At 41.0% G+C, this 26,174-nt stretch overlaps 1 protein-coding gene across 12 annotated transcripts in view; it reads right to left on the bottom strand.

The window, feature by feature from the left end:
* Positions 1 to 26,174, bottom strand: part of RALGAPA2 (Ral GTPase activating protein catalytic subunit alpha 2) — a 280,593-nt gene that overhangs the window by 9,779 nt on the left and 244,640 nt on the right. For 5 of the 12 annotated variants that reach the window (XM_084850724.1, XM_084850733.1, XM_084850728.1 and 2 more), the window contains one exon: positions 11,824 to 17,639. In XM_084850724.1, coding sequence (XP_084706850.1) covers positions 17,372 to 17,639 — 268 coding nt within the window. In that variant the 3' untranslated portion in view covers positions 11,824 to 17,371. Of the gene's footprint in view, positions 1 to 1,144; positions 1,185 to 7,206; positions 17,640 to 26,174 lie in introns of those variants that run through there. The other 7 variants (XM_084850725.1, XM_084850726.1, XM_084850727.1 and 4 more) reach the window with 3 other exon arrangements.

Genomic DNA, 26,174 nt, shown 5'->3' with positions numbered 1-26,174 from the left:
AACACAGATCATCCTCTTAGAATAATAAAACAAATTGCTAGGAAGTAAGATCCACTGATCTCAATGAAACTATTTCCAAGTAATCTGTTTAAGATCAGAGTTTAAATGGGTGAAAAGTTTACTACTAATGAATGCATATTACCCTTTGATACATAAATGTTTTGCTTTCCTTAGGGATATCTGTTAACATAAAAGCTTAATAAAAGATAATCTAACCCTGAAACACAACTAGCAAGGCAGAGGCACTTTTTGGATGATGTATGGGTGCAGTGAAGAATCATCCATCAACCATGATGAGCTGGCCGTTTGGCAGGTTATTCTTTAAGCCTCCTCAGTTCCATTTATCTGTGAGCTGGCTTTGTAAGAGTTAATTCAGTGCCTCAGCAACCCAACCAGCCACTGCGCCCAGCCAGCCAGCAATGCTTTGCTGCCGGGCAACTTCCTTCCTTTTCAGCATTGCACTGGAAATTACCCAAACAAGCAGAACCAAGCAGACTGCAAAGGTCACACCTGGCGTGTGGCCAGCCTGCTCTCCAGCTCTGAAACTGCACCCCCAATTGTCAGGTTCAGGGCAGCCTGTGTTTTCCCTCCTTTGTTTCCTTTTTCCTCCCCCAGCTGTTCCATTCATAGGCCCAAGCTCAGCAATCTGCCCTTCCCAGAAAAAGAGCCCCTTATTAAGCCGAGCTAACTCAAAGGGCCAGCACAGCACGTGCCGCTCCTTATCCGCACCATCTCAAGATCCTATTCCATGGTGCTTAGGCAACAAAAAAAGTAAATGGACTTAACTCCCATTGGCTCCCCTGCAGCAATTCAAACAAAAGCGCAAAGCAACAAAGACATTTTCCACCATGGCAGGTGTTGGTGTCAGATTCTGCCTGAAGCAAACAGGAGCAGAAGAAAGAAAGAAAGAAAGAAAGAAAGAAAGAAAGAAAGAAAGAAAGAGCTTTCCAGTGAAGCTTAGACATGCAGGAGCAAAGAGAGCTGGCAATAGGATTCTTAGCACTGCTGCTTAGTGGGACGGCTGCAGCAAAGGGCACTTGTTTCTAGTGCCCAGTGAAAAATGAGGGCTATTTCAGCTTTATGCAAGCAACAGAAGGAATCTGGTTAGTAAATTGAGCATGACGCCATGTGAGCAACCTCTTACCTTTCTCAATTACTGTAATGAGATCTTTACATATTTTAATCTAAAGGGAAAGAACACAAAATCATGTAAATATGGGAATCGCGCACCTGCTGCTCTAATGACAGCCTTGTACACATTACTTACACAGAGTTATTAATGAAAAAAACGCACAAGTTGTGTGAGTTAACGTGAACTATACTTTCAGTGCCTATCATTTTGAAATGGAACTAATGAACATTAGCACCATTACCAAGTGAGATGTAGGTGGTAAATTACTTCCACAACACTCCCCGCCCCGCTGCTTCACTGTTGGTTGAAAAACAAGAGGTAGATAAACATGACAGGGAAAATCAGAATAGGCTCTCTCTTCCCACACAACATATGTATTACATGCATATTCTTGTGACAAATAGTACCACATAAATTATGTCACACAGAGGAAATTCTCCATGGTTTGATACTTATCAACTTTACATCCTCTTATCAGCTCAATACTCTACAATAGTCTTTGCTAGAGAGCTAAAAATCAACCAGATTTTGCCATTTACCTAATCTGCACCTCACCAAACACATCCTGAATACTTGAAAACACACAATTGGAGAATAAATCCAAGTTTCCACAGTTTTGCACATAAATCAGGTTACGCATGCTGGTACATAAAATATATTTTTTTTGCTTCTTTAGGAATTTCATACATATGAAGAGCTAATGTTCCATGTATAATTTTTGCTTTAAATATAAGTCTGTGTTTGTAAAATATATCAACCATTTCAAGTTATTTAATTGTATCCAGGATCCTGATCTTGTTGGGTAATAGGCCAACCAGTTAAAATTGTCAACTAGGGAGAAGTAAGGGATCCAAAAAACCATATATTTCATCCGGACAATGATTTCTAGGTCATAAAGTTATGTATTCCCCAAATACTTGTCTCTAGAGAGCTATGATGGGATTTTTTCTCTCAATAAAAATCAACACATAAAGATAAATAAGCCCATGGGCTGGTACATAATTGCTTTTTCCCAGTTTTGATTTTAATTTGCTTTATGATACATGATTGTAAGATGTCTTCTGGGCTTGTTTGAGTCAGAAGACAGGGCATAAATTGGGGGGGAATCACGTTGGAGGAAAGAAGTATGCAATAAATATAATGAGTGGCACAAGCATGTCTTCCAGTACAAACTGAACAAGCAACTGCCATTTGTAATTGCATTTAACTCTGCTTAGAAAAGGAATTTGGTATGTAAGAATCAAGATACTAACTACTTTCCACACCCCATCTACTGGAAGTGACTGCTAGACAGCAGCTAGATGGCCATAGGATTAGTTGGTTCCCAGAGAACCGCCCCCCGCCCCTCCCCTGCCACCCCATAGGCAGCACGGATTGTCCCCGCACTCTGCGCTCGTAAGAGCAGCCGGGGGTGGGAAAGGGGGTGTTCCCGGGGGCAGGGTTGAGAGTTCCTAAGTGCCGGCACGATGCTTCCTATGTGTCGTCTGGTCTCCCACTCCACGCTCCGATGTCCTACAGCTACACAGCTGAAATTGGCTGTCTAGCTGTGAATGCAGGGTGGCTGGAATGCAGAGGAGGCAATCCTCTCCCTCTCCTCCTGCCATGCATTGGATAGGCGGTTGCCTCCGAGTTTGGAGGCAGCCAACTATCCCCATAGGATTGCCCCTTCCGCAAGTTAAATTTGTAGCATTCAAGGGTCCAAAAAGAAAACCTGATTCCCTTGTCTGGATGTCAATGAAGTTGGATACATGCATGTTGACCCAAGGAGTTAAACACTGAATTCAGCAGCATGTCATCCTGTTTTAAATGAAGGATTATGCAACAACAGTACATTCTTTCTCCTCAAAGTGCAAAGCCTCAAACTACCTGATATTACAATAAACAACAATAAATATGTCTATCTTTTTCTGTCCACAGAAAATACTCTATGGTCACAGAATATAAAAAATACAATGAAGCCCACACAACTAAAATTAGTATGTCAGCAGAGGCATAAATAAAAAAACCCATCAGGTATAAGGATATTATACGTACGATAAATAAAAAAGATCAAGAGTTTAGGATTTAAGTTTCTCCATTTTGTATTTGATCAAATATAGTTTTAGAAGAGGCAGAATAAGGCAGGATAAAATAGGAATTTTATACTTGCCATGAATCCCTGTTTTGAGGAAAGTAGGAGGTATACCTATCTTTCAGGAAATTCCCTCCTTCAGACTAGAAGGCAGGGCCAGCTGCTGATTGACTCCTCCCCTCATGAGGTATCATCCTCCATCTTCCCCAGACCAAATGGAAAAGGTGCCAGAATCCTATGTTTAAAACTGTATGTAAACACACTACTAATAATCAACAAGGGACGTATTCCTTCTGCCTCTCTATCTGTCAAAGCCATTTGTACTTTTTAGTACCTGACCCTGTTGGTGTGCACTTGTTGATTATTAGTAATGTAAACACACTACTAATAATCAGCAAGTGCACACCAACAGGGTCAGGTATTAAAAAGTGCAAATGACTTTGACAGATAGAGAGGCAGAAGGAATACGTCCCAGGAGACCATACCTATACTCCCACATATGAAGTGACCAGGTGGCTGGCAAACAGAAGTGGTTATGCCTAAAAACATAGTTTTGAGAGTAAGTTCTTTTAGTGGGACTGTAGCCATCAGCTCAAATGGTGGACCCATGGGTGCCTTCAACGCCTAGTTCAGGTTCCAAGTTGAGAAATGGTGCACTGCAGGTGGGTTAATTAATGCTACATCATATACCTCGACTTCATCATATACCTCAACTTCATCATATACTTGATGAATCGCATCATCGTATCATCATATACGATGATGACTTCATCATCGTAGACATCATATACCTCGACTTCAGCAAAGCTTTCGACAAAGTGCCCCATGATCTCCTGATGAGCAAACTAGCTCAAAGTGGGCTAGATGAAACAACGATCCGGTGGATCCACAGTTGGCTACAGAATCGGACTCAAAGAGTGCTTATCAATGGGACCTTCTCAAACTGGGGAGAGGTAACGAGTGGGGTACCGCAGGGCTCAGTCCTGGGCCCAGTGCTCTTCAACATTTGTATTAATGACTTGGAGGAGGAGGTGCAGGGAATGCTGATCAAATTTGCAGATGACACAAAATTGGGAGGGATAGCTAATACTTTGGAAGACAGAAACAAAATTCAAAGTGATCTGGATAGACTGGAGCGCTGGGCAGAAAACAACAGAATGACATTTAATAGGGACAAATGCCAAGTTCTGCACCTAGGAAAAAGAAACCAAATGCACAGTTACAAGATGGGGGATACGTGGCTCAACCACACTACAAGTGAGAAGGATCTTGGAAATGTTGTCTATCACAAGCTGAATATGAGCCAACAATGTGATGTGGCTGCAAAAAAGGCAAATGCTATTTTGGGCTGCATTCATAGAAGCATCGCTTCCAAATCCCGGGAAGTACTAGTTCCCCTCTACTCAGCACTGGTTAGGCCTCATCTGGAGTACTGTGTCCAGTTCTGGGCACCACACTTTAAGAAGGATGCAGACAAACTGGAGAAGGTTCAGAGGAGGGCAACGAAGATGATCAGGGGACTGGAAACAAAGCCCTATGAAGAGAGACTGAAAGAACTGGGCATGTTTAGCCTTGAGAAGAGAAGAATGAGGGGAGATATGATAGCACTCTTCAAGTACTTGAAAGGTTGTCACAGAGAGGAAGGCCAGGATCTCTTCTTGATCATCCCAGAGTGCAGGACACGGAATAATGGGCTCAAGTTACAGGAAGCCAGATTCCGGCTGAACATCAGGAAAAACTTCCTGACTGTAAGAGCAATATGACAATGGAACCAATTACCTGGGGAAGTGGTGGGCTCTTCCACACTGGAGGCCTTCAAGACGAGGCTCGACAGCCATTTGTCAGGGATGCTCTGACTTGGATTCCTGCATTGAGCAGGGGGTTGGACTCGATGGCCTTGTAGGCCCCTTCCAACCCTACTATTCTATGATTCTATTCTATGATTCTATGACCCCTTGTAGAAAACTATAAATATGAGAGTGAGACAAGATCAAACACTTCTTTTGGTACGCCAAGATACTATTAAGGGCTGCAGCCAGTCTTTGTAGTGCGTTAGTGCTAGGACCTTTCTCTAAACCAGCCCAGAGAAAATCCAACACTCTAGAAATGAGTCTGTCTAGAGCCTGACCTTTCTTAGAGCACTGAGAAAGTTATGCTTTCCATATTGAATCATTGACCTTATTAGTAGATTGCCATCTAAAAGCCAGCAGGGTTTTCAGTACTGTATTCAAGTATCCAAACTTGCTTAACTACTCCCTATTATCCTCCAAGCTATTCGATGAAAAATCTGGACCCTGGAACACCAGGTCAGAACAATCTGGAAGGACCCAATGGTGTTTTGATTGACATCACCAGGAACTGAAGAAACCATGGTTTCCAAGCCCAATTTGGAGCTATGAATATGACCTATGCTATGTGATCTTTCATTCTATGTAAAACTCTAAGGATGTGTCCTAGTGGTGGGAAAGCAGAGGTGAACCCCTCTAGCCATTCCTGTATTAGAGCTTCTGTTCTGACTGTGGTCGCATGTTGCGGCTTGGTCATAAACTGTGGTGCCTTTACATTTCCTGGTGTTGCAAAGCATCTGATTTCCTATTGGAACATTCTCCTATTAAGTATTCACTCTAACTCTTTGATGTCTGTCCTGCTCAGTCTGGAACCATATTTGTTACCCCCAGGAGATGTTCTGAACTGAGGGAGAGTAGATTCTGCTTCACCCACTGGAATATTTTGTTGGCTTCTAGGCAAAGGGAATGAGAGTGCAAGCCTTCCTGCTTGGTTGTATGTGACTTTGCTGAGATATTTTCCATGTGTATCAAGAATGGCTATACTTGATATGTTTTTTGGAAAGCTAGAAGGGTCAGTTTTACTGCTCTCAGCTCTAATCGAGCTATTTATAATCCAGGTGATCAAGTAGTCCCCCTGCCCCAATCAAGACAAGCTGGGATTTGCCATAATCTCTATGAGGGGATCTGAAGGCTGATCTCCCTTGCTAAGGTGGTCCTTGTCCAGCCACCAAGTCAGTGACTCCAATTTCAATGGGATTAGAAAAATTTGGTGCTCCTGCCTGGCTATCTCATCCTTAAAACATGGGATAAAGCACTGGAGAAGCCTCACATGAAACCTGGACTACTCCACCACTTTCTGTCAGGATAACATCATACTCAAATGTTGAGCAAGGACCATGAGGTCTGTCCAAAAGGAGGTGGAACTGATATGTCAGTTTGCTCATCTTCCTCTCTTTCTTCTGAAAGAAACATGCAGAGTTGGCCCATGTCAATGAACTCCAAGGTGTTCCAGGGCTTGAATCAAATGGAGGCAGCTCTTTTGTAGATTCACCACAAGCCATGCTACTTTAAGCAGCCCAGCATGAGTTGCACATCCCATAGTCCCTTGTGTTTAGAGCTGAACTTTATCAGGAAGTTGTTGAGACAGAGGTAAAGAAACACTTGCTGCAGATGGTCATGCCATGAAGGCCGCTAGGAGTTTCATGAACATTCAAGGGGCCAATATGATCTGAATGCTAGTGTACTGAAAATGCTTGTTCCCATAGGCAAAACTTGGATATTTTCTGTGGGATGGTCAGACTGGGACATGTAGATAGGCTTCAAAGATGCTAAAAAGTCCTGAATCTCAAGGACGGATGTGATGGTTTGGGGCCAGGTTACCTGAAGGATCGCCTCCTCCCATATGTGCCTGCCCGGACCTTAAGATCATCATCAGCGGCCCTTCTCCATGAGCCCCTGCCAAAGGAAGTGAGGCGGGTGGCTACTAGGAGGAGGGCTTTTTCTGTTGTGGCACCCCGGCTCTGGAATGAGTTCCCTAGTGAGGTTCGCCTGGCGCCTACATTGTACTCCTTTCGGCGCCAGGTGAAGACCTTTTTATTTTCCCAGGCATTTTAGCATTTTAGCTTTCTAAATTTTTATCTTTGCTGTTTTAAATCTGTATTTTAAACTCCTGTACTGCTGCTAGGTTTTATTGTGGTTGTATTGTTATATTGTGGTTTTAATGTTCTATATATTTTAAATTGTTTTATTGTGTGTTGTTTGGTTTTAATTTTTGTGAACCGCCCAGAGAGCTTCGGCTATTGGGCGGTATAGAAATGAAATAAATAAAATAAAAATAAATAAAATGGTTTAGAGCATTTTCATCTTGAAGTGTTACTTCTTTGGAAATGTTATGTCTAATATAGCCTGCCCATCCACATTCTTCTTTGGCATTAAGAAAGATACAGAACAGAGCCTGGAGTGTCATTGGCTCCATAAGATGGTGCTACGGCATCTATGTCCAGTAAGTGTTCAATGGTGCCCATCGTACATAGCCATTTTTCTTGTTATGCCCAGAACATGATTCTTGGGTAGCTTGGCCAGCTCTATCCAACAGACTGTTTGCCAATTTCTCACCATAACTGAGTCTGTAGTAGGGATGTACAAAAGGCACTTACCTTTCGTGGATTATGTTTATGGTTGGGGGGGAGGGCATTCCGTCCCTCCCCCCGGAATCCTCGCCGGGGGGGGGAGGCGCTCTGTTCCTCCCCCCCCCCGGAATCCTGGCTGGCCGGCTGTGCTCCGCAGGGATTTTGCGGAGCCGCCGGCTGGCTCCACCAGCAGCCGGACATCCGGCTGCTGGCTAGCAGGGACACAAATGGCGGCGGCTGTAGCCGCCGCCGTTTGCGTCCCTTTAGTCAGCCGTGATAGGCTAAGTAAATGTTTACGTAGCCTATCATGGCTGACTTAAAAAAAACAAAAACAAAAACGCGCGTATGCAAATGGCAGCGGCCACGGCCACTGCCATTTGTGTTCCTTATTTTGACACATCTTAGTCTACGTAAACATTTATGTAGACTAAGATGGCGAAAATAAGGGGAACGCAAATAGCGTAGCATAAATGTTTACATAGACTAAGACGTGCCAAAATAAGGAACGCAAATGGCGGCGGCCACGGCTGCCACCATTTGCGTACATGCGTTTTTTGTTTTTTAAAAGTCAGACATGATAAGCTACGTAAACATTTACGTAGCCTATCACAGTTTAAAAAAAAAACCTAGCCGTGATAGGCTACGTAAATCTTTACGTAGCCTATCACATGTGAGTGTGTGTGTGTGTTTTTTAAACTGGAAATGGCGGTGGTGGTAGCTGGTCGGAAGACTGGCTGCCGCCGCCGAATCGCTGCTGGAGCCGCCACCGCCAGGAAGATCCGCCCAAGGTAAGTCTCGTCCCGGGGGGTGGCAGGCCGTTCCACCACCAATTTCGGGGGGCCGAATGCGCTGGCATTTGGCCTCCCCGAGATCCGAGGCAGAATTTTCGTACATCCCTAGTCTGTAGTAGTCTGTATCCACTGATGGCCAAGGATGTGCTGAGCTGTGTGGCATCAATTGGAACATGGCTTCTTGTTGCCATTGGCAAAAGAGGAAGTGGAAGGAGCAGTTCCAGATCATGGCTGAACTAGGCTCTTTCCTGATGGCTTACATCACAGTCACCCGGATTTTTATCTATTTGGTGTCCTATTCATGAATTGTCTGTTTGTATTCTGGAAGGACTGTTGAGCAGCTTTCTTGCCTTTTCTTACTGTAGGAAGGCTTTCCTTTTGTCTTTGGTTTCCAGTGGAATGGATTCCAGTGAGTAACTAAAAATCTTTAAGCCCAAGAATGGAATGCTGAATGGTCTGGACTGGAAACTGGCATCCAAATCTCAGCTTTGTAGTCAGATGTGACATCTGGCTATAACACTGGTGGGCCATGACCCTTAAGGCCAGCCGAACTACATCAAGGGATGAATCTTCTAGAAAACTGCTGAGAAAGATACTTCCTTAAGACTAACCTTGATGCTTACGAGAATATTTGGATCTGCAGAAGCGATTTTCTTTGCCTATCAAAAGGTGACTCAAGAAAAGATGAAATTGGTGATTGATGCTCTCAGTGATGTGACAGAGACTTACAGAGTGCCTCCTCTATCTGCTTGTTGCAAGCGGGGGGAAGTTGCAGAGGACGCTGAGCACCCTGGAGAAGAAGCCAGAATTGAGGCCTGTGTGGACAACTGGCTGGGTGATAGGATCACTGTCTTATGTTGCTGTTAGCCTTTCTTGGTGACACACACTGACCCTTGGAGGTAGGTTTTTGTGAACAAAAGCTAACTCAAGAGCTGCAGGAAGCTCTGTTGAAGGAACTAAGATGTATGGCTTCTCCTGTGATGTTTGTGCTTAGGAGTGGCCATGGGAGTGGCTGTTATGCTTTTTAAAAAATGAGCTTTATGGGATTTCTTGTGAAATATATAGGAACATGCTCCATTTGCCTTTAAGAACACCCCATCTTTGACCTCTCTTGCCATTAGGGATTTGATGTAGGTAAGAAACTCTGGTCCCACTGGTCTCCTTTCATGTCTGGCAGTGGCAGGGAAGACTCTCTACACTCTTCTACCTCTTTGTTGTCATCCATTTGGTGCCCATCCAGGTCTGCCTCAAGCTGGCATTGCTGGTTAGCATCCAAACCAAAGGTAGTCATGTCTTCTCTATGAGCCATGCTGTAGCGTGGTTGGATTGGGGTTGTCTTATGCCTACTCCTGTGCACCTGGATCAGAGGAAAGGGTGGAACTGGGGAGGACTGAGAGAAACCTGTCTTCCTTTCTGCTTTACAATCTTTTCGTAAAAACGTACCCCCTTCAGCACAGCTTGGCTCAGGGGAAAAGGTGCAGCTGTGCAGGGAGACAGATAAGGCGGGAGGCCTGGCTCCTATCCTTGTATGCCTCTCTCTCAGGAAGTCCAAGCAAATAAAAAAAGAGTCATGAAGCCTTTGGGCTTGCCCCTCCTTGCTGTGGGGCTTGGCCCGGCCTTGAGGAAAAGGCTGGCCATGGGCTGTCAAATACAGCCTGACTGGAAATGCCTCCATACCTCAGAAAGTTGGAAGTGAGATGTTGCCAGCCTAGAAGGTTGAAGTGCTATAGTGCTTGCTTGTCTTTTGCTGCCCAGGGCTGGGAGGGTCAGTATGGGGCTATCCAATGTCTCTACCTCCTCCACTCACAATCCCAGGAGGCCCAAGAGGTCCCTCTCTCCCCAAACCAGTGAAGGGCCTGTTCTGTGCTAGGATGAGTTGGTGTGGTGGTGGGAACGGAGGAATACAAATAAAAAATAAAATAAAAATATTTTTAAAGTGCAGAAGATAACTTTTGACTCTTAAGGAACCTCACTGATGCCCTGCTACCCAGATGCTAGGCAGGACATGCCTGAGTATATTGGGGGAAGAACCCTTATGAGGATGAGTCAATTAACAGCTGGCCCTACCCTCCTAGCTTGTAGGAAGGGATATCCTGGAGGATAGAGACTGCCTTTCTTTGCTTCCTCAGACAATACTGCATATGCAAGAAATTGCACTGAGGCCTGAAAACTAGAGACAAGAGGAATATTCCATGGCCTTGAATAATTCCCATTCATTTCAGTGGGGCATGTGCAGGAAAATGTCCTGGTGAATTATTCTCAAAGTAATGTATAATTTTCAAGCTTTACCCAAATTTTGACATTCTATTTTTCAGTGTTTCTTGCTGAGAGTATGGCAGGAATTTATATATGGGTCTTTCTAAATGATTGGGGTTTTTGCATGCAATAAATGTACAGTTGTTAGTAATTTCTAGTTGGGGATCCAGACATCTTTCCTCATGGTCCCACTTTTGTTGTGGGATACTGCATCCTCCCATCAGAAAAGGTGCAATACTTTATTGCTGGAAAAAATGTTGCCCTTGCTCCTGCTAGTACATTCCCTATGGCTGTGACTCATGAATGGAATATGGCTGTGCAAATAGCATACAAATCTGTTTGGATCATGCCTGTGAAGTCACTAGCAATAAGCAACAACTCTTCTTCCATACAGTTTACTAAAGTTGCTGTTGTTGTTGTTATTATGAATACTAATAATTACTAAGGTGATGACGATGACAATTATTTCTGCAGAGGCTGCATGCTCTCCTGCTATATCACCCAAATGATCATACCCCGTCCCTAAACTTTTTGAAGGGCTAAACGCTTGTAGGAATGCCTTATCATTTTAAGGTCATTTTGCTTCTTAAAGGTTGATATTTATTTAAATCTTTGATGGCTGTGCACTTCCTCTCTCCAGCACTGGAGTGCACACCTCCCTCAATTATTATTTCAAATAAAAAGCTGCACAAAGGAGTATTGCATCCACTTCCATTAAACAGGGACAAGGATCATGCTACTGATGCTGGAGTGGTGCTAGCATTAATAAAACACAAAGAGAAATGCAGAGTTTTTATTGCCCAGAATGACCCGAAGACATTTTTTGCTCTTCTGAGCAGCTGCTGCTTGGTCCTTTAGAGAAGTCATAATTCTATTTGTATCAGTCTGTTGCCATAGAAACAAATGGCATTCACCTTTCTGGACCTAGAAGATGGATACAAATTACTATGGCAAGGTGATGGTATCTTGGTTAAATGATCCTAAAGAATCCATCCAACTAGGAAAAAGTGAGCTTGTCTTTCATCTGTTCAAATAAAAATACTTTCTCCACTGAACATCTCACCACTGCTTACCCCCACCCCCCAGCATGTGCTGTCTGAGGCGGCTGCTTCACTCTGAGCAATAGGAGGGCTGGCCCTGCACAAGCATCATCAAATTGAACAGGAGATGTGCAACTTTATGGCTGCGGGGGTGGAGGAGACTCATTTGAATTTTTACCTCAGGCACCGGGTCTTGTTCTGGCTCTGGAAACAGAAATTTAATCCATTTTAACAGAATATACATAAAGGAAATATGTATCCCCAAAGCTCTCCCCAAAGCTCTCTTATGTAGCAGTGCCCTTGCACAACTCCCATGCTCTGAATGAGCCTTATGCAAGATAACGTCCTAATGAATTCAGCCCAAAATCCTTCCAAAGGCATCTCTTGGTTGGAGCAATGAGACTGGTCAGATTTTTTTATGTTGGACTGCGCAGTGGCCAAGTTATTAAAACATTAGAAATCTTTGTCCCAGCAAAACACCATTTTGACAGCAGGAAGTGTAGTCGCCATGGCTCATCCCATGGCGGTAAGGAGAAAAAGAAGGCATTCCATGGGGATGTCAGGGGAAATTTTAGAGCCAGTGGATCTAACACCCCCTCATTTTCTGTACATGTCTCTGGAAAGGGGGAAGAATTAGGTCAGCCCTGAAGTTGGAACCAACTGAAGGGGAAAAAGACAGACTGGGGGGGGGGTGGAAGTAAAAGAAAAAAGTGGAAAATACTTGCCTCCCTACCCTGTTGAGCTCTGGTCAACACAAGCCCGGCAGGACTTAGGAAGAAGTGGTTCCTCCACCATTGAATGTCCCTCCCCCATTCCCACAGGATTGCTCTGTCCATGTCATATTAAAGCATTTTACAACATTATGGCTCACCACTTGTCTCTATTTCATAAGCACCAATATGTCAGACATATGGTTTGGTTACAATTTTCAAATACCTTCCCTAATAAAAACATTCAGATTTACTTATGAATTTGAACCATATCTTTCATTACCTCTCTTCAGAGAAGCCTTTTAAAAACTCCCTATGTCACTTTATTTAGTTATTTTCTGAATTAAAAGATGTATACCTCACCTTAAGAATACTTTCAGGGTGGCTAACAAGTTAAAGCAACAATTATTAAACCGAGAAGATTTAGAAACAGAGCAGCAGATAAAATCAATTTCTACTCTAGCGGCAGTATTCTCAACTAAGTAAAGTTTCTGGAAAATTTTCAAAGGTAGCCCCACATATAACATATAGCAATCATCTTATTTGGATGTCACCAGAGCATGGACAACTAATTGTGGCTAAGCTTTTTTTGTACAGGAGATGGCACATCAGCCCTAGCTGGTGGAGGGCACTGCATGCTACTTGGGCCTCTGCTATAAAGCTGGCTCAACCAGCACCCCAAACAGCAAACCTGATCCTTCAAGAGGAATGCACCCCCATTCAGAACAGTCTGAATACCACCACCCAGGTGAGATGAACCACCCAGCAACAACACATATGTCCTGTCTGTTTTGACATTCAATTTATTGATCCTCATCCAGTCCATCACTGATCCCCAACACCAATTTAGTACTTCTACAGCCTCATCTGAATCAGATTAAAATGAGGGATAGTGTTGGATGCTATCAGCATACTGATAGCACCTCACTACAAATCCCGCAAAGTATTATTTTTTTTACATACAATTTGAGTCAAAGTATTTATGTTCCATCACTACAGTAAATGGGAAAGCTTTTGAAGATGTGGGAACTTGCTATATATTACTGTACCACCTCAAAATGCACACAAGTTGCTTGAAATGCACATATTTTATTTATTTATTTTTGTTTATTATTCACATTTAAGCAAAAAAGATATTGCAACCAGGGCCATAAAATGTGCATTTAATATAAATTTTCATTAATGCTCTGTGTGATATCCATAGTTCCATAAAAAAACAGCTATGCTACTTGACAATGCTGTAATATTAATCAGCCTGTTTGTTGACAAGCTATAATGGATCCCATAGCTTCTGCTTATGTATAATGATAATATGAAGGATATGAAGGCTAGAATTTGTCATCATAGCAAATATCTTACTTCTTCTGTAACTGCCAGAAAGTTGCAATAGCTCTATCTTTTCTGATCATTATTCTTTATTTTTCAAATCATTAGCATGCACACGAGTGACCTCATGGTGAACAGATGCACTTGGACATGACTGTGATTAGATCAGTGCTCTCAGCAGTTAAATAAGCCCATTTCAATTAACCCTTTGAGGAATCAACTACAACTTAGTTATTTTAAAAATATGTTTTCCAATATGGATTTTGGATGCTACATAAGCTGAAATTCATAGGCCAATGTCAAACTATGTCTACCATACACACACACGCACACTCTCTCTCTCTCTCTCTCTCTCTCACACACACACACACACACACACAAGCACGCACACACAAATTCTTACAACACTCTCTCTCACACAGATACCTTTTGCAAGGTCAGATCCAGTGCGTTCGAAGTACTCTTCTCTACCTGCTTGGGTGGGGAGGGGGAAGACTCAGGTGGAGCCTGCCAGAGATGCTGTGGAGCCCATGGGCTGTGGGTTGACCACTTCTGTTTAATAGCAAGGATGATGTGGTGGAAGTGGGGTAGAAATGGATATTTCTGCTATATTTATCAAGTCTAGAAAGCCACACCATATCAGCCAATGTGTAATATGTGTAATGCTAGTAGTCGCTACTTTAGATTGTAAGTCTGTGGGAAGAGCCGTTTTTTTTTGTTTTAATTTTTGTATGGTACCTATTGATTTTATTATATATAAAAATAAACAAATGTATAAAATATACAAATTTTATAAAATAAACAAATAGTTCTGCTAAAGACAGTGGAAGTTTTTCAGTGGAATATAATAGAATTTAATAGGCACCTTCAATCTGAACAGACTATACTAATAAGTCTAAACATGAGAATCAGGCAGTATCTATTGTATAAAATCTTTATTTTTTTAGTTGAGAGTACCTGTGCTATGAATGAAACAAAAGCATAATTTTTAGGAGGTTTTTTTGGGTGCATGCATGTGTTATAGTTCAGATTTAGTTAAAATTGTTCCACTTTTTTCCAGTTTGCGACAATAAAAGTTTGGTAACCGATTTGGTTAATATTCACATGGGAACTAATCTAGTTCAGTACCAGTTCATGTAGGGAAATCTGACTATAATTCATATTGCAATTCTGATTTGCTTATGTGATAAGATGATTGTGATGTTTTATTCTACTATAGTACTAGATGATTAACTGTTCAGTCATATAATTGTCTACACAGAAGTAAGTTCCATTGTTTTCAAAAGGGCACACTTCTAAATAAGTGTAGTTAGAGAGTGCAGCCTAAACTTTCTAGATCAAAATTCCCTATGTAGTAGAAATTGAACTATGGAGAGAAAAGTGTTGTGTGTGTACATGTGTGTGAGGGGAACACAAGGAAAATGATTACTTGGAAAGAGCGTATCAAATATAAAAGTATTAAAAATAACGTGTCATCTAGCAAGCCATTAAGGAGGGTTAAAAGACACATTTAGGTCATTTTCAAGCTCAATTTGTCCTTTTTATCCTTCTATAGCAATTTATGCCAACATTCTGTAGCAATTTAATACCATTTGGGGTGGGGTGTCATCACTACTGCAAATTTTGGTGGCACGGCAGTGACCGCACCACTTCTGATATACATAAACACCCTGAAAAAACTGAAGGTAAAGGAGCACACACATTTAGGTTAGTCTTTTGTAAGGTTAGATTTAAGTGGTCAACTGAAGGGCAGGGGTGGGTTTTTGGAGTTTTACAAAACTTTTTTTCTCCCCATTTGTCTATCATCATCATCATCATCATCATCATTTTCCAGTCGTTCTAATGGGAAGGAAAGTAACCATGGGAGCTTACAGCTGTTGGAGTGACCAGATGGGTGGAACTTTCCATTGCTGCTCAAGGGAGGAGGACAGGAGGAGGCCTGCAGTGGAAGGAGGGGGGTCTGCAGTATCCAATGGTCCCTGGGATGCCCTGCTATAGGATTACACATTTAATCATCTTTTTATAAAACTGTTATACTTCTCTATTATTTTAAAGTATAAATTGCCCTGGATATTTTGCTTTAAATTGAATGATAGGATATTAAAATTTTAAACAAATTTAAGCTACACACAAAAATAGATGCTAGTAGTTCTCGGTCATTTGTTATCTAAATGTTTTAGGTAGTCAAGGCCCAGTCCATGGGGATCATCTACTTGAACCTCAGAATGGCAAAAAGAAAGAAAAATTGCATAAAGCATACAGGTGTGTTCTTCTATTCCTTATAGAATTTCTAGCAGAGTGCAGGGATGGTTCTCAGTCCATTGAGCCCATTCAATATTCTTTTACTATTTCACACATTCCAACTAAACTGGAATAACACAAATACAAAAAGTTATGGTAACTTGATTAGGAGAGTTTAAATATGTTCTATTACTGTTTTCTATTAAGTAACTAGTTAAATTACTCACTAATATCCAAATCAGTATAAAATTTATACTTTTATAAAATAAATGATAAACATTTCTCTGTGTTTGGACAGTATATGTAAGGAATTGAATTCACAGCTGCTCCACTTTTTTAATAGAGAAAACATTAATCAAAGCTTTACTTATAAGCTTTTCTAATGTGGTTTAGTATTCCAGTTCAACAAAGATCAATAGAGGCCATTCCCGTCTCTTGACGCCTCTCCAGGAAGCAGAGGTGCGATTATGTAAATAGCACTGGTTCCTCTATACTTCTGCCAGCTTGCTTATCTCCAAAGCCTTCTGCCTGCTGCTACTGGAGACCAATACAAGCACATGCATATACCTCTTATCTCTAAACAAAGCTCAGAAAGCTCAAGGACTGAAGCCAGTAATGTTAAACAGTGATGTGTGTCTGATTTTATTTGTAAAGTGATTCATTTCAGTAAATTTAATTTCTGCTATATTTCTTAGTTCTGATATAAAGATAGTTGGACAGTCAGAATAAGAGAAAGAAAACAGATGTGCCCAAACATTCACCAGGGCTTGAGATAATCCATCAATTCAACAATCCAACACAGCATCATAATATAATTAAGAAGACTCAGTTTCACAAAATGGGTATAAACAGGGAATAAAGGAATTTATGTTAAGAAATCCATCTGGTTTGCCTCATGTTTTTCTTGCAAGAGTGACTCATGAAATGGCCCCTCAAAACAAAGTTTCTTTTAAAAGCACATATATAAATATAATTAAAATAAACTTATCTTACTAACTTTAAAAGCCCAGTAATGTATAGAATACACAAAACACTGGTCTTATGATTGCCTGATAAAACACCATCTTTACCCTGCACCAGTGTTAATCCTTGGTCCTAGTATTGCAGAAGCATAATCCCCATTTAGCATTAATAGCAATTGCTTATACTGCGAGGAACTATTTTTCGATAAGTATGCACCGATTCACGAATAGCTTCTGAACAACATATTCTCAGCTCACCAAGAAGCCTACACTCCTGAATGAACCAGAACACATTAGTGAGAGAAAGTTCATTAACCTTGCTAGATTCAGGGGTTAACAGGATAGCAGAAGAAAGGAACTGAGTGAACAGCTCTGATGCAAAACAAATTAAAATGAATGTCATCATCCCTTTTGATATTCATTAGCTAATTCAGAGGAAGAATGCTCTTCTTAAATTTCCAACCATTTATCAGTGAAAAACAGGTGTACATCTGTCGCTTAAAGGGCTTCTTGGTGTATAATAATAATAATAATAATAATAATAATAATAATAATGCATGCTGAGACTCACCACATCCACTAAGGGAGTAACTGGGAGAGGGAGAGAAGACCTGAGCAGCAAAATCCTCAAAGGTCATTACTTCTTTGTGATTCTGGATTATTGCTTCAAGATACAGTGCTCTTTCCTCATAACTGAAGGAAGCAAGTTAAGGAAGTGCATAGTATTACAGAGCCCCAACCATAAAAACTGACATTTAACCCACACAATTTACGAAGAAAACCCTACCACAGTTGCCACAGTGTTTCAACAAAGCCACAGGATTCCAAGAACTGCAATAATTAACATATTTCTAGTAGCTAAATATAGACATTATTAACATAAATGATGTATTTTTCAGCTTCAGTGCCACACTAATTATTAAAAAGGCTGGTTTCCAAACCGAATTTTAGTGAATTCTATAAGTGATAAATGAAAACAATAATTATGCAACCATGAGGAAAATTCTTATAGCCAAAACAATCAACAGAAGCACCACTGATTTTTCCTATAAAAATAAATCCCCCCCAATGTAATTAAATTTGAGCTACAGACTATAAGAGGGAAAAATCATGAGTGAAAAGTAACTACTTCATTTGAAGTAAGAAAAACTTTATTGTTGTTGTTCATTCAAATTTCTAACTATGGCAAAGTCACATCTAAAGCCTATTTTGGAAGATTTTCTTGATATATCATTTCTTGATGTACCCTAATTAAAAAGAAAAAAGAATGTGTGTACACTCCAGTCTTAATTATGCTGACAACAAAGCATCTAAAACCAACAGTATCGCCTTTTAATTAAAACCCAGCAACCTGGAACACACACCATTCAAATGCATAATCAAAAACCAGTCACCAATAAAACTTACAAGCGTAACAAGCTGAAGCAACTTTCCAGCTGTCTTAATAGGACCCCTGCTTGTGATAGCTTTTCATAGAGGAGAGAGCAAATCTCTCTCTTTGTGTGCAGCTTCTGTTTTCTTTGAAGGTGAATCATGCACTTCAAATAACAGGACAACATTTTGAACAAATCTACAATGGATTAAAGTATCACACATATGACTTTATGAATTAAATTCTCAAATAGCCAGTATGATGTCATTTCCTGTCACTCAGTTTAAAAATAGGTTTTCAGATGTTCCTAGTGTTTTTTTCAAATGCAGGGAAATAGCTTAGTTTTATGTGACTCCTACATGAACTGAAAGAAAGTGCAAAACCATAGTAACACTGCATGTAAGAGTTAACACTGCAATATAAAATGCTTTGAAAGCCATCTCCATGAGGACAAATTGCAGACATTTTTGATTATAAATATCCAGGTCAAGTGATCACCACAAGGAAGAGCCCCAAAGTGACAATACCTTTTCATATATGTTTTCTGTATTGTCACTGTGAAGTAATAAATTAGCATGGTATTTCACACAATGTACATGCTGACATTTTTAATTTACTTTTTGCTTTCAAAACCCATTCCTGTTAGTACAAGCAGTAGCCGGAGTGTATTTGGGGTTGCTTTGCTGTTATGGGCTGAACTCTTGATGACTCTTGTTAATGAATAGGCTGCCAAACTTCCTATGAGAGGAGGCACACGCCTAGAACCTACTCTAAAGGGACTGACTGATGCCATTCACATCTCATTATGAACATGCTTATTCCGCACAGCACTTGGCTGTTGCCAAGGCTCTCTATTCCACACTGACACAGCAAGCCGCTGGTCCTGAACAGCAGGATGTTAGGCCTGAGTGGCCGTCTGGTGCACAGACTTTCTGACACTAAGCTGGCACGTGCTGGCACAGCAGGAGAAGACCAAGGCGTGACAAATTACTGGAAGAGCTAAGATAAACTTATGGCTGAAAACCACCTGAGCCTGTGGACCTCTGTGGGCCTGCCATCCACTCTCAATTCCTCCCTGGCCCTTTCAGCCTGTAGTCTGCTCATGGGCTCAGTTCAATTGAAGCAGATAAACTGGAAATTCTTTTCATGCTGTGCCTAATAATGTCCTATAAAAAGGCTTCTTACATCCAACACATAAACATACAACATAATAAATGGAGGAGGTGCCCAAATGTATTTTATTAAGGCTTATTTATTGCCTTAAGATAACAAGATAGGTAAATTAATTCAAACCAGAATGAAATGAATAAATGATAATGTAATTTTAAAGAAAAAGACAAACATTCACACAATAATGACGAGCAACAATATCCCTTCTCAACAACTTTCGGAAATTAACTGATAAATATCTGCTGAAAACAATTTGAATTGCTTCATGCTAGTTTTTTGTTGATTCTTTGTTACAGAAAACACCTTATAAATTAGAAGCGTTTCTATTACCTGGTCTAGAATAGCCAGAGACCAGGATAAAACATTAAGGAAAAGCGCAGGAGATTAAAAAACTAGTGACTTTGTTGTTGGATGTAGCTCCAAATTACTACCTATCGAATGTGCATGAAAGATTTAATTCAAATTGTTCCTTAACTGGAAAATTTCTTTATTTTATGTTTGAAGAAACTGATCAGTGTGTGCAGATATCTCGGCTTTCACTTGTGAACTTACTCAAGAAGTGTTAAATGCTCAAAGATTAAAAAAAAAAAAAAAAGCATTTTAAATATGCTAAAATATTCCTAGAGATAGTTAGAGGAAATAAATTGTTTTTATCAAAGTCTCTTTAAATAATAAAGCCTAGGAAATGCAAAGAAAAAGCTAGGAAAATTATTTTGGATATCTCAAATGATGGATGCAGCCAGGATGCCACCTGGGCGCATCACGAAAAACAAGGAAATACATTATCACAAAAGAGGGCAAAAGAAGGCTCAGATTTGCATAAAATGTGCATTTGTTAATTTGTATGTATAGGTGCAAGTGTAGAAAGAATTACTATAATTTAAACTGAAATACATTGCAGCATAATGAGGTGATCCGTGTGAGGGTGCTATCTGCTATCTGCAGTCCAGGTGCTAACTGTTGAGAGGCAACTTCAAAGCCCCGCTCTACCTTCTATTGGTTCTTTATCTTTAAACCAGATTGGGCTGGACAGCCTTTCAAACAGAGGACGTCCACCAGCAGGCCTTCAGATAGAGGATTGTCCTTTAAAGTAGGACACAAGGCTACCCTAATGCCATTTGGTAAGGTTGGGATGAACATCTTTCAGCTTGGAAGTTTGAGACCCACCACCTGTCTTTCGGACCTATGACTCAATTATCTATACCAGGGGTGGGGAAATGCAACCTTTTCTCTAAGGCCAATTGCTGAGCGAGAGAGAAATGGGGAGAGAGAAGAATGTTGTTGTTCAGTCGTTCAGTCGTGTCCGACTCTTCGTGACCCCATGGACCATAGCACGCCAGGCCTTCCTGTCCTGCGCTCTCTCCCAGAGTGTGCTCAAGTTCATATTCATTGCATCCGTGATGCTATCTAGCCATCTCATCCTCTGCCATCCCCTTCTCCTTTTGCCTTCAGTCTTTCCCAGCAGCATCAGGGTCTTTTCCAGAGAGTTTTCCCTTCGCATTAGGTGGCCAAAATATTGGAGCTTCAGCTTCAGTATCTGTCCTTCCAATGAGCACTCAGGGTTGATTTCCTTTAGGATGGACTGATTTGACCTCCTTGCAGTCCAGGGCACTCGTAAGAGTCTTCTCCAGCACCACAGTTCGAAAGCATCAATTCTTTGGCGCTCAGCCTTCCTTATAGTCCAGCTCTCACAGCCATACATTACTACTGGGAAAACCATAGCTTTGATTAGACGGACCTTTGTCGGCAAGGTGATGTCTCTGCTTCTTCCTATGCTGTCTAGGTTTGCCATAGCTTTCCCCCCAAGGAGCAAGCCTCTTTTAATTTCATGGCTACAGTCACCATCTGTGGTGATCTTGGAGCCCAAGAAAGTAAAATCTGTCACTGCTTCCATTTCTTCCCCTTCTATATGCCAGGAAGTGATGGGGCCAGATGCCATGATCTTCGTTTTTTTAATGTTGAGTTTCAAACCAGCTTTTGCACTCTCCTCTTTCACCCTCAACAAGAGGCTCTTGAGATCCTCTTCGCTTTCTGCCATTAGGGTGGTATCGTCTGCATATCGGAGTTTGTTGATAATTCTCCCGGCAATCTTAATTCCGACCTGTGATTCATCCAACCCGGCGTTTCTCATGATGTACTCTGCATATAAGTTAAATAAGCAGGGTGACAATATGCAGCCTTGTCGTACTCCTTTCCCAATTTTGAACCACTCGGTTGTTCCATATCTGGTTCTGACTGTTGCTTCTTGACCCTCGTACAGGTTTCTCAGGAGACAGGTAAGGTGGTCTGGTACTCCCATCACTTTAAGAATTTGCCACAGTTTGTTGTGATCCACACAATCAAAGGCTTTAGCGTAGTCAATGAAGCAGAAATAGACGTTTTTCTGGAATTCTCTTGCTTTCTCCACGATCCAGCAAATGTTGGCGATTTGATCTCTAGTTCCTCTGCCTCTTCGAAACCCAGCTTGTACTTACGGTAGTTCTCGGTTCGCATACTGCTGAAGCCTAGCTTGTAGGATTTTGAGCATCACCTTGCTGGCATGTGAAATGAGCGCAATCGTGCGGTAGTTTGAACAATCTTTGGCGTTGCCCTTCTTTGGAATTGGAATGTAAACTGACCTTTTCCAGTCTTGCGGCCATTGTTGAGTGTTCCAAATTTGTTGGCATATTGAATGCAGCACTTTAACAGCATCATCTTTTAGGATTTTAAATAGCTCAGCTGGAATACTGTCATCTCCGCCTTTGTTGTTAGTCATGCTTCCTAAGGCCCACTTGACTTCACTCTCGAGGATGTCCGGCTCAAGTTCAGTGACCGCACTATCATGGCTATCAGGGACATTCAGATCTTTCCTGTATAGTTCTTCTGTGTATTCTTTCCACCTCTTCTTAATCTCATCTGCATCTGTTAGGTCCCTGCCTTCTTTGTCCTTTATCATGCCCGTCTTTGCACAAAACGTTCCCTTGAGATCTCCAATTTTCTTGAAGAGATCTCTAGTCTTTCCCATTCTGTTGTTTTCCTCGATTTCTTTGCATTGTTCATTTAAGCAGGCCTTCTTGTCTCTCCTTGCTATTCTCTGGAACTCTGCATTCAGTTGGATATATCTTCCCCTTTCTCCCTTGCTTTTCGCTTCCCTTCTTTCCTCAGCTACTTGTAAAGCCTCATCAGACAGCCACTTGGCTTTCTTGCATTTCTTTTTCTTTGGGATGGATTGAGTTGCTGCCTCCTGAACAATGTTACGGACCTCTGTCCATAGTTCCTCAGGCACTCTGTCTATCAGGTCTAATCCCTGAAATCTATTCCTCACCTCCACTGTATATTCATAAGGGATATGATTTAGGTCATACCTGAATGGTTTAGTGGTTTTCCCTACGTTCTTCAATTTAAGCCAAAATTTTGCAACAAGAAGCTCATGATCTGAGCCACAGTCAGCTCCAGGTCTTGTTTTTACTGACTGTATGTAGCTTCTCCATCTTTGGCTGCAAAGTACATAATCCATCTGATTTCGATATTGACCATCTGGTGATGTCCATGTGTAGAGTCGTCTCTTGTGCTGTTGGAAAAGAGTGTTTGCTATGATCAACATGTTCTCTTGGCAAAACTCGGCAAACCATTCAACATCACAGTAATTCAAGTCTATGCCTCAACTACTGAGGCCGAAGAAGCTGAGGTTGATCGGTTCTATGAAGACCTACAACACCTTCTAGAACTAACACCAAAAAAAGATGTCCTCTTCATCATAGGGGATTGGAATGCTAAAGTAGGAAGTCAAGAAATCACCTGTATACACCTGTAAGGCATGGCCTTGGTGTACAAAATGAAGCAGGACAAAAGCTAATAGAGTTTTGCCAAGAGAACACACTGATCATAGGGAGAAGATAGAGAGAGAATAATTTCAAAATACTGGATTCCCCTGACTAGGTTTTCTTATAATGAATTTTCCTGGCTGAAACAAAAATACTGAGGCCTTTTACAGGGGCTTGGATCCATATAGAGCCCCACCCCGATCCACCAAAAATTGGCTTCAGAATGCTGAGAACCCTACAAAGTGGCTTTTCTCCAAATTTGCTTTCTGCTACTTTTTGAGAACCAGTGTGGTGTAGTGGTGAGAGTGTTGGACTGGGAGCTGGGAGATCCGGGTTCTAGTCCCCGCTTGGCCATGGAAGCTCACTGGGTGACTTTGGGCCAGTCACAGGCTCTCAGCCCAACTTACCTCACAGGGTTGTTGTTGTGAGGATAAAATGGAGTGGAGGAGGATTATGTACGCCACCTTGGGTTCCTTGCAAGAGGAAAAAAGACGTGATATAAATGCAATAAATAAATAAATAAATAAATAAAATAATGCCCACAACTCTGCAAATTTACTTCACATTTTCTGAAGTTTAGTTTTATTTCAACTGACACTCTGAACATTTTGGTGTAAAATACCATTTAACAAGTTTATTTGTGCTCTCTTAATTATGCTTGTTTTGCAGTTCCCAGAAAAAACCTCAGCTCATTCTTTGCAAAAAATGTTGTGGAAAATTGTTTACTTCAGTCCCCCAAAAACATGGGGGGACATTGTTTACTTTAACTAAATAAAAGAAACAATAAGTCTCAGTGTTTCTCTTTGGTTATATATAACCTCTGCAAAAAAGTGCATTAATATGCTGTGATTTCGCCACTGAAATCATGTTGAATTTAATTCCCATTGAAATAATTTCTAACTTGTTCAACTACCTTGGTCTGGATCCAGCCAAAAATTATTTTCTGAGGCTCAACGTTTCTCCTAAGGGATCACTGATTTTGAATATTTCCTTGTTTCTTTGGGTTGTTTGGAAGGAGAAGAGCAACCATATAGTCAAAGAGCCCATGTCAAAAAACATGTCATAAGGTACAAAAGGCTGACTGTCTGGACATCTTACAAAAGTTGTGGCACCTTCAAAACTGCCAGTCTTATGCACAACTGCTGGGATGTTTAGGGGTGGCAGCCCCCACAAACCTCTTTTTGGGGCCAATAATTACATCATAATATACATAGCTGAAACAAGCAGCATCTGTTGGGGAATACTGTATATAATTCTAGACTGTTCAATCTGAGTGGCTTTGCTGGGCTGTACCCGCTTTCGGACCCCTCCAAAAAGGGGACTGTTAATTATGTCATAAGGTACGTGGCTGAACTGGTACCACTTGGTAGAGATCACCTTCCTGTATCTTAAAATATCCAATATGACTGCTTTATGGGGGGGGCAACCCCAAATCAGACTATTTAATATGATCAGAGTCATAACAATTTTCAATTTCTTAACTGAAATTATGTACATTGGTTCTGCGCTGGCTATTTTAGTAATGAAGTCAAAGTCAAGTATTCTTTTTGCTACAAGAATACTTTCATTTCAGCTATGAAAACATTGAAAATAATTTAAATAATTATTGAAATAATAATTATTAATAATAATTGAAATAATGCAACCTCCAGAAAAGCCCAACATATACTCCCTATTCTCCCCTCATATTCCAGCCCCAAAGCCCTAATGAAGAAAAAGTGGTTTGTGCATTCTCATTTCTTTCAAGAATCTTCTTCTTTCTTGAAAAGGTTGCTGTATAGTCATATCCAGTGAAGCAATGAAATCCAGGGCTCACTGATGATCCCAATGGACCAGGTTTCTCACACCTGTGTACCTCAAATTGTTCTTTGACCACAGACCTACTTCCATGCAAATATTCATTTCATCATTTAAGTATGAAATGTTAGTCAAAAGAATGATCAACCCGTCTGTGTCATTATGGTGTATGACAATGTTATTTGTTGAGGTACTTGACATTGCAAAGCACTAAATCAGTTGGGAATCTGCCTCTTCATGGGTATATTTGAAGGAACTCTCTTCACTGCATTGCATACTACAAGCCACAGTATGGAAAACATGACTAATTTCTTTTAGGATTCCAAGCATACTTTGAGACCAAGAATGATGTAATAATCAGACTTTCATGCTTTCACTAGAAACAGCACCAGAGCCTCTTTGAAATCATTCCTTAGTGCTCCAATGAAATCAGAAGGTGATCAAATTTCTGCTCCAGAAGTTGTGTACTGCTGGTCACAGCAGCTAAGGTTGGCTCTTTTGGTTCATTCAGGAACTTGTATTGATGGAGAAACTGTCCTTTCCAGTTTTGATATATGCCAGGCAGATGCGAAATCCACCAAGCATTAAGAACAGCTTGACAAAATTAGGACTTTCATCTGCTTGTATTATAAGTGCAAGTTTCACAATAACTTTTGTAAGATGTCCAGATAGTCAAACCTTTTCTACCTTATGATGTATGTTTTTGGACATGGGCTCTTGGACTAATACTGCTAAAAACCTGCAACCAAACTGCTATGAACCTGTTGTATTGGTTTTTATTGTGTATGTTGCCCTGAGAGCTTCAGCTCTAGGGTGATTCATACATTGAATTATTAATTAATGATTCAGATGGTCATTGTGCTAAACAACATTTCAATTTTTGATAGCCCCAAAGGTTGAGCAATAAAAGTACATGTGGCACAATGACATAATAGCACCAAACAACTCCTGGGCTAGGGGTGATACTGTAAAGTGGCCAATCATTTTGAAAAAGAGGTAGACACAAATATATCCTGCCATTAATGCTACTACTGTAAAGATTAAGTTAGGAAAATAGTAATACCCCAAGCAAAAATGTGCAAAGTT

Source organism: Heloderma suspectum, chromosome 4, assembly GCF_057233095.1.
Source record: "Heloderma suspectum isolate Gila_16-S chromosome 4, 16-S_ref, whole genome shotgun sequence".
NCBI lineage: Eukaryota > Metazoa > Chordata > Lepidosauria > Squamata > Helodermatidae > Heloderma > Heloderma suspectum.
This window is presented reverse-complemented; position numbering and strand designations above follow the sequence as displayed.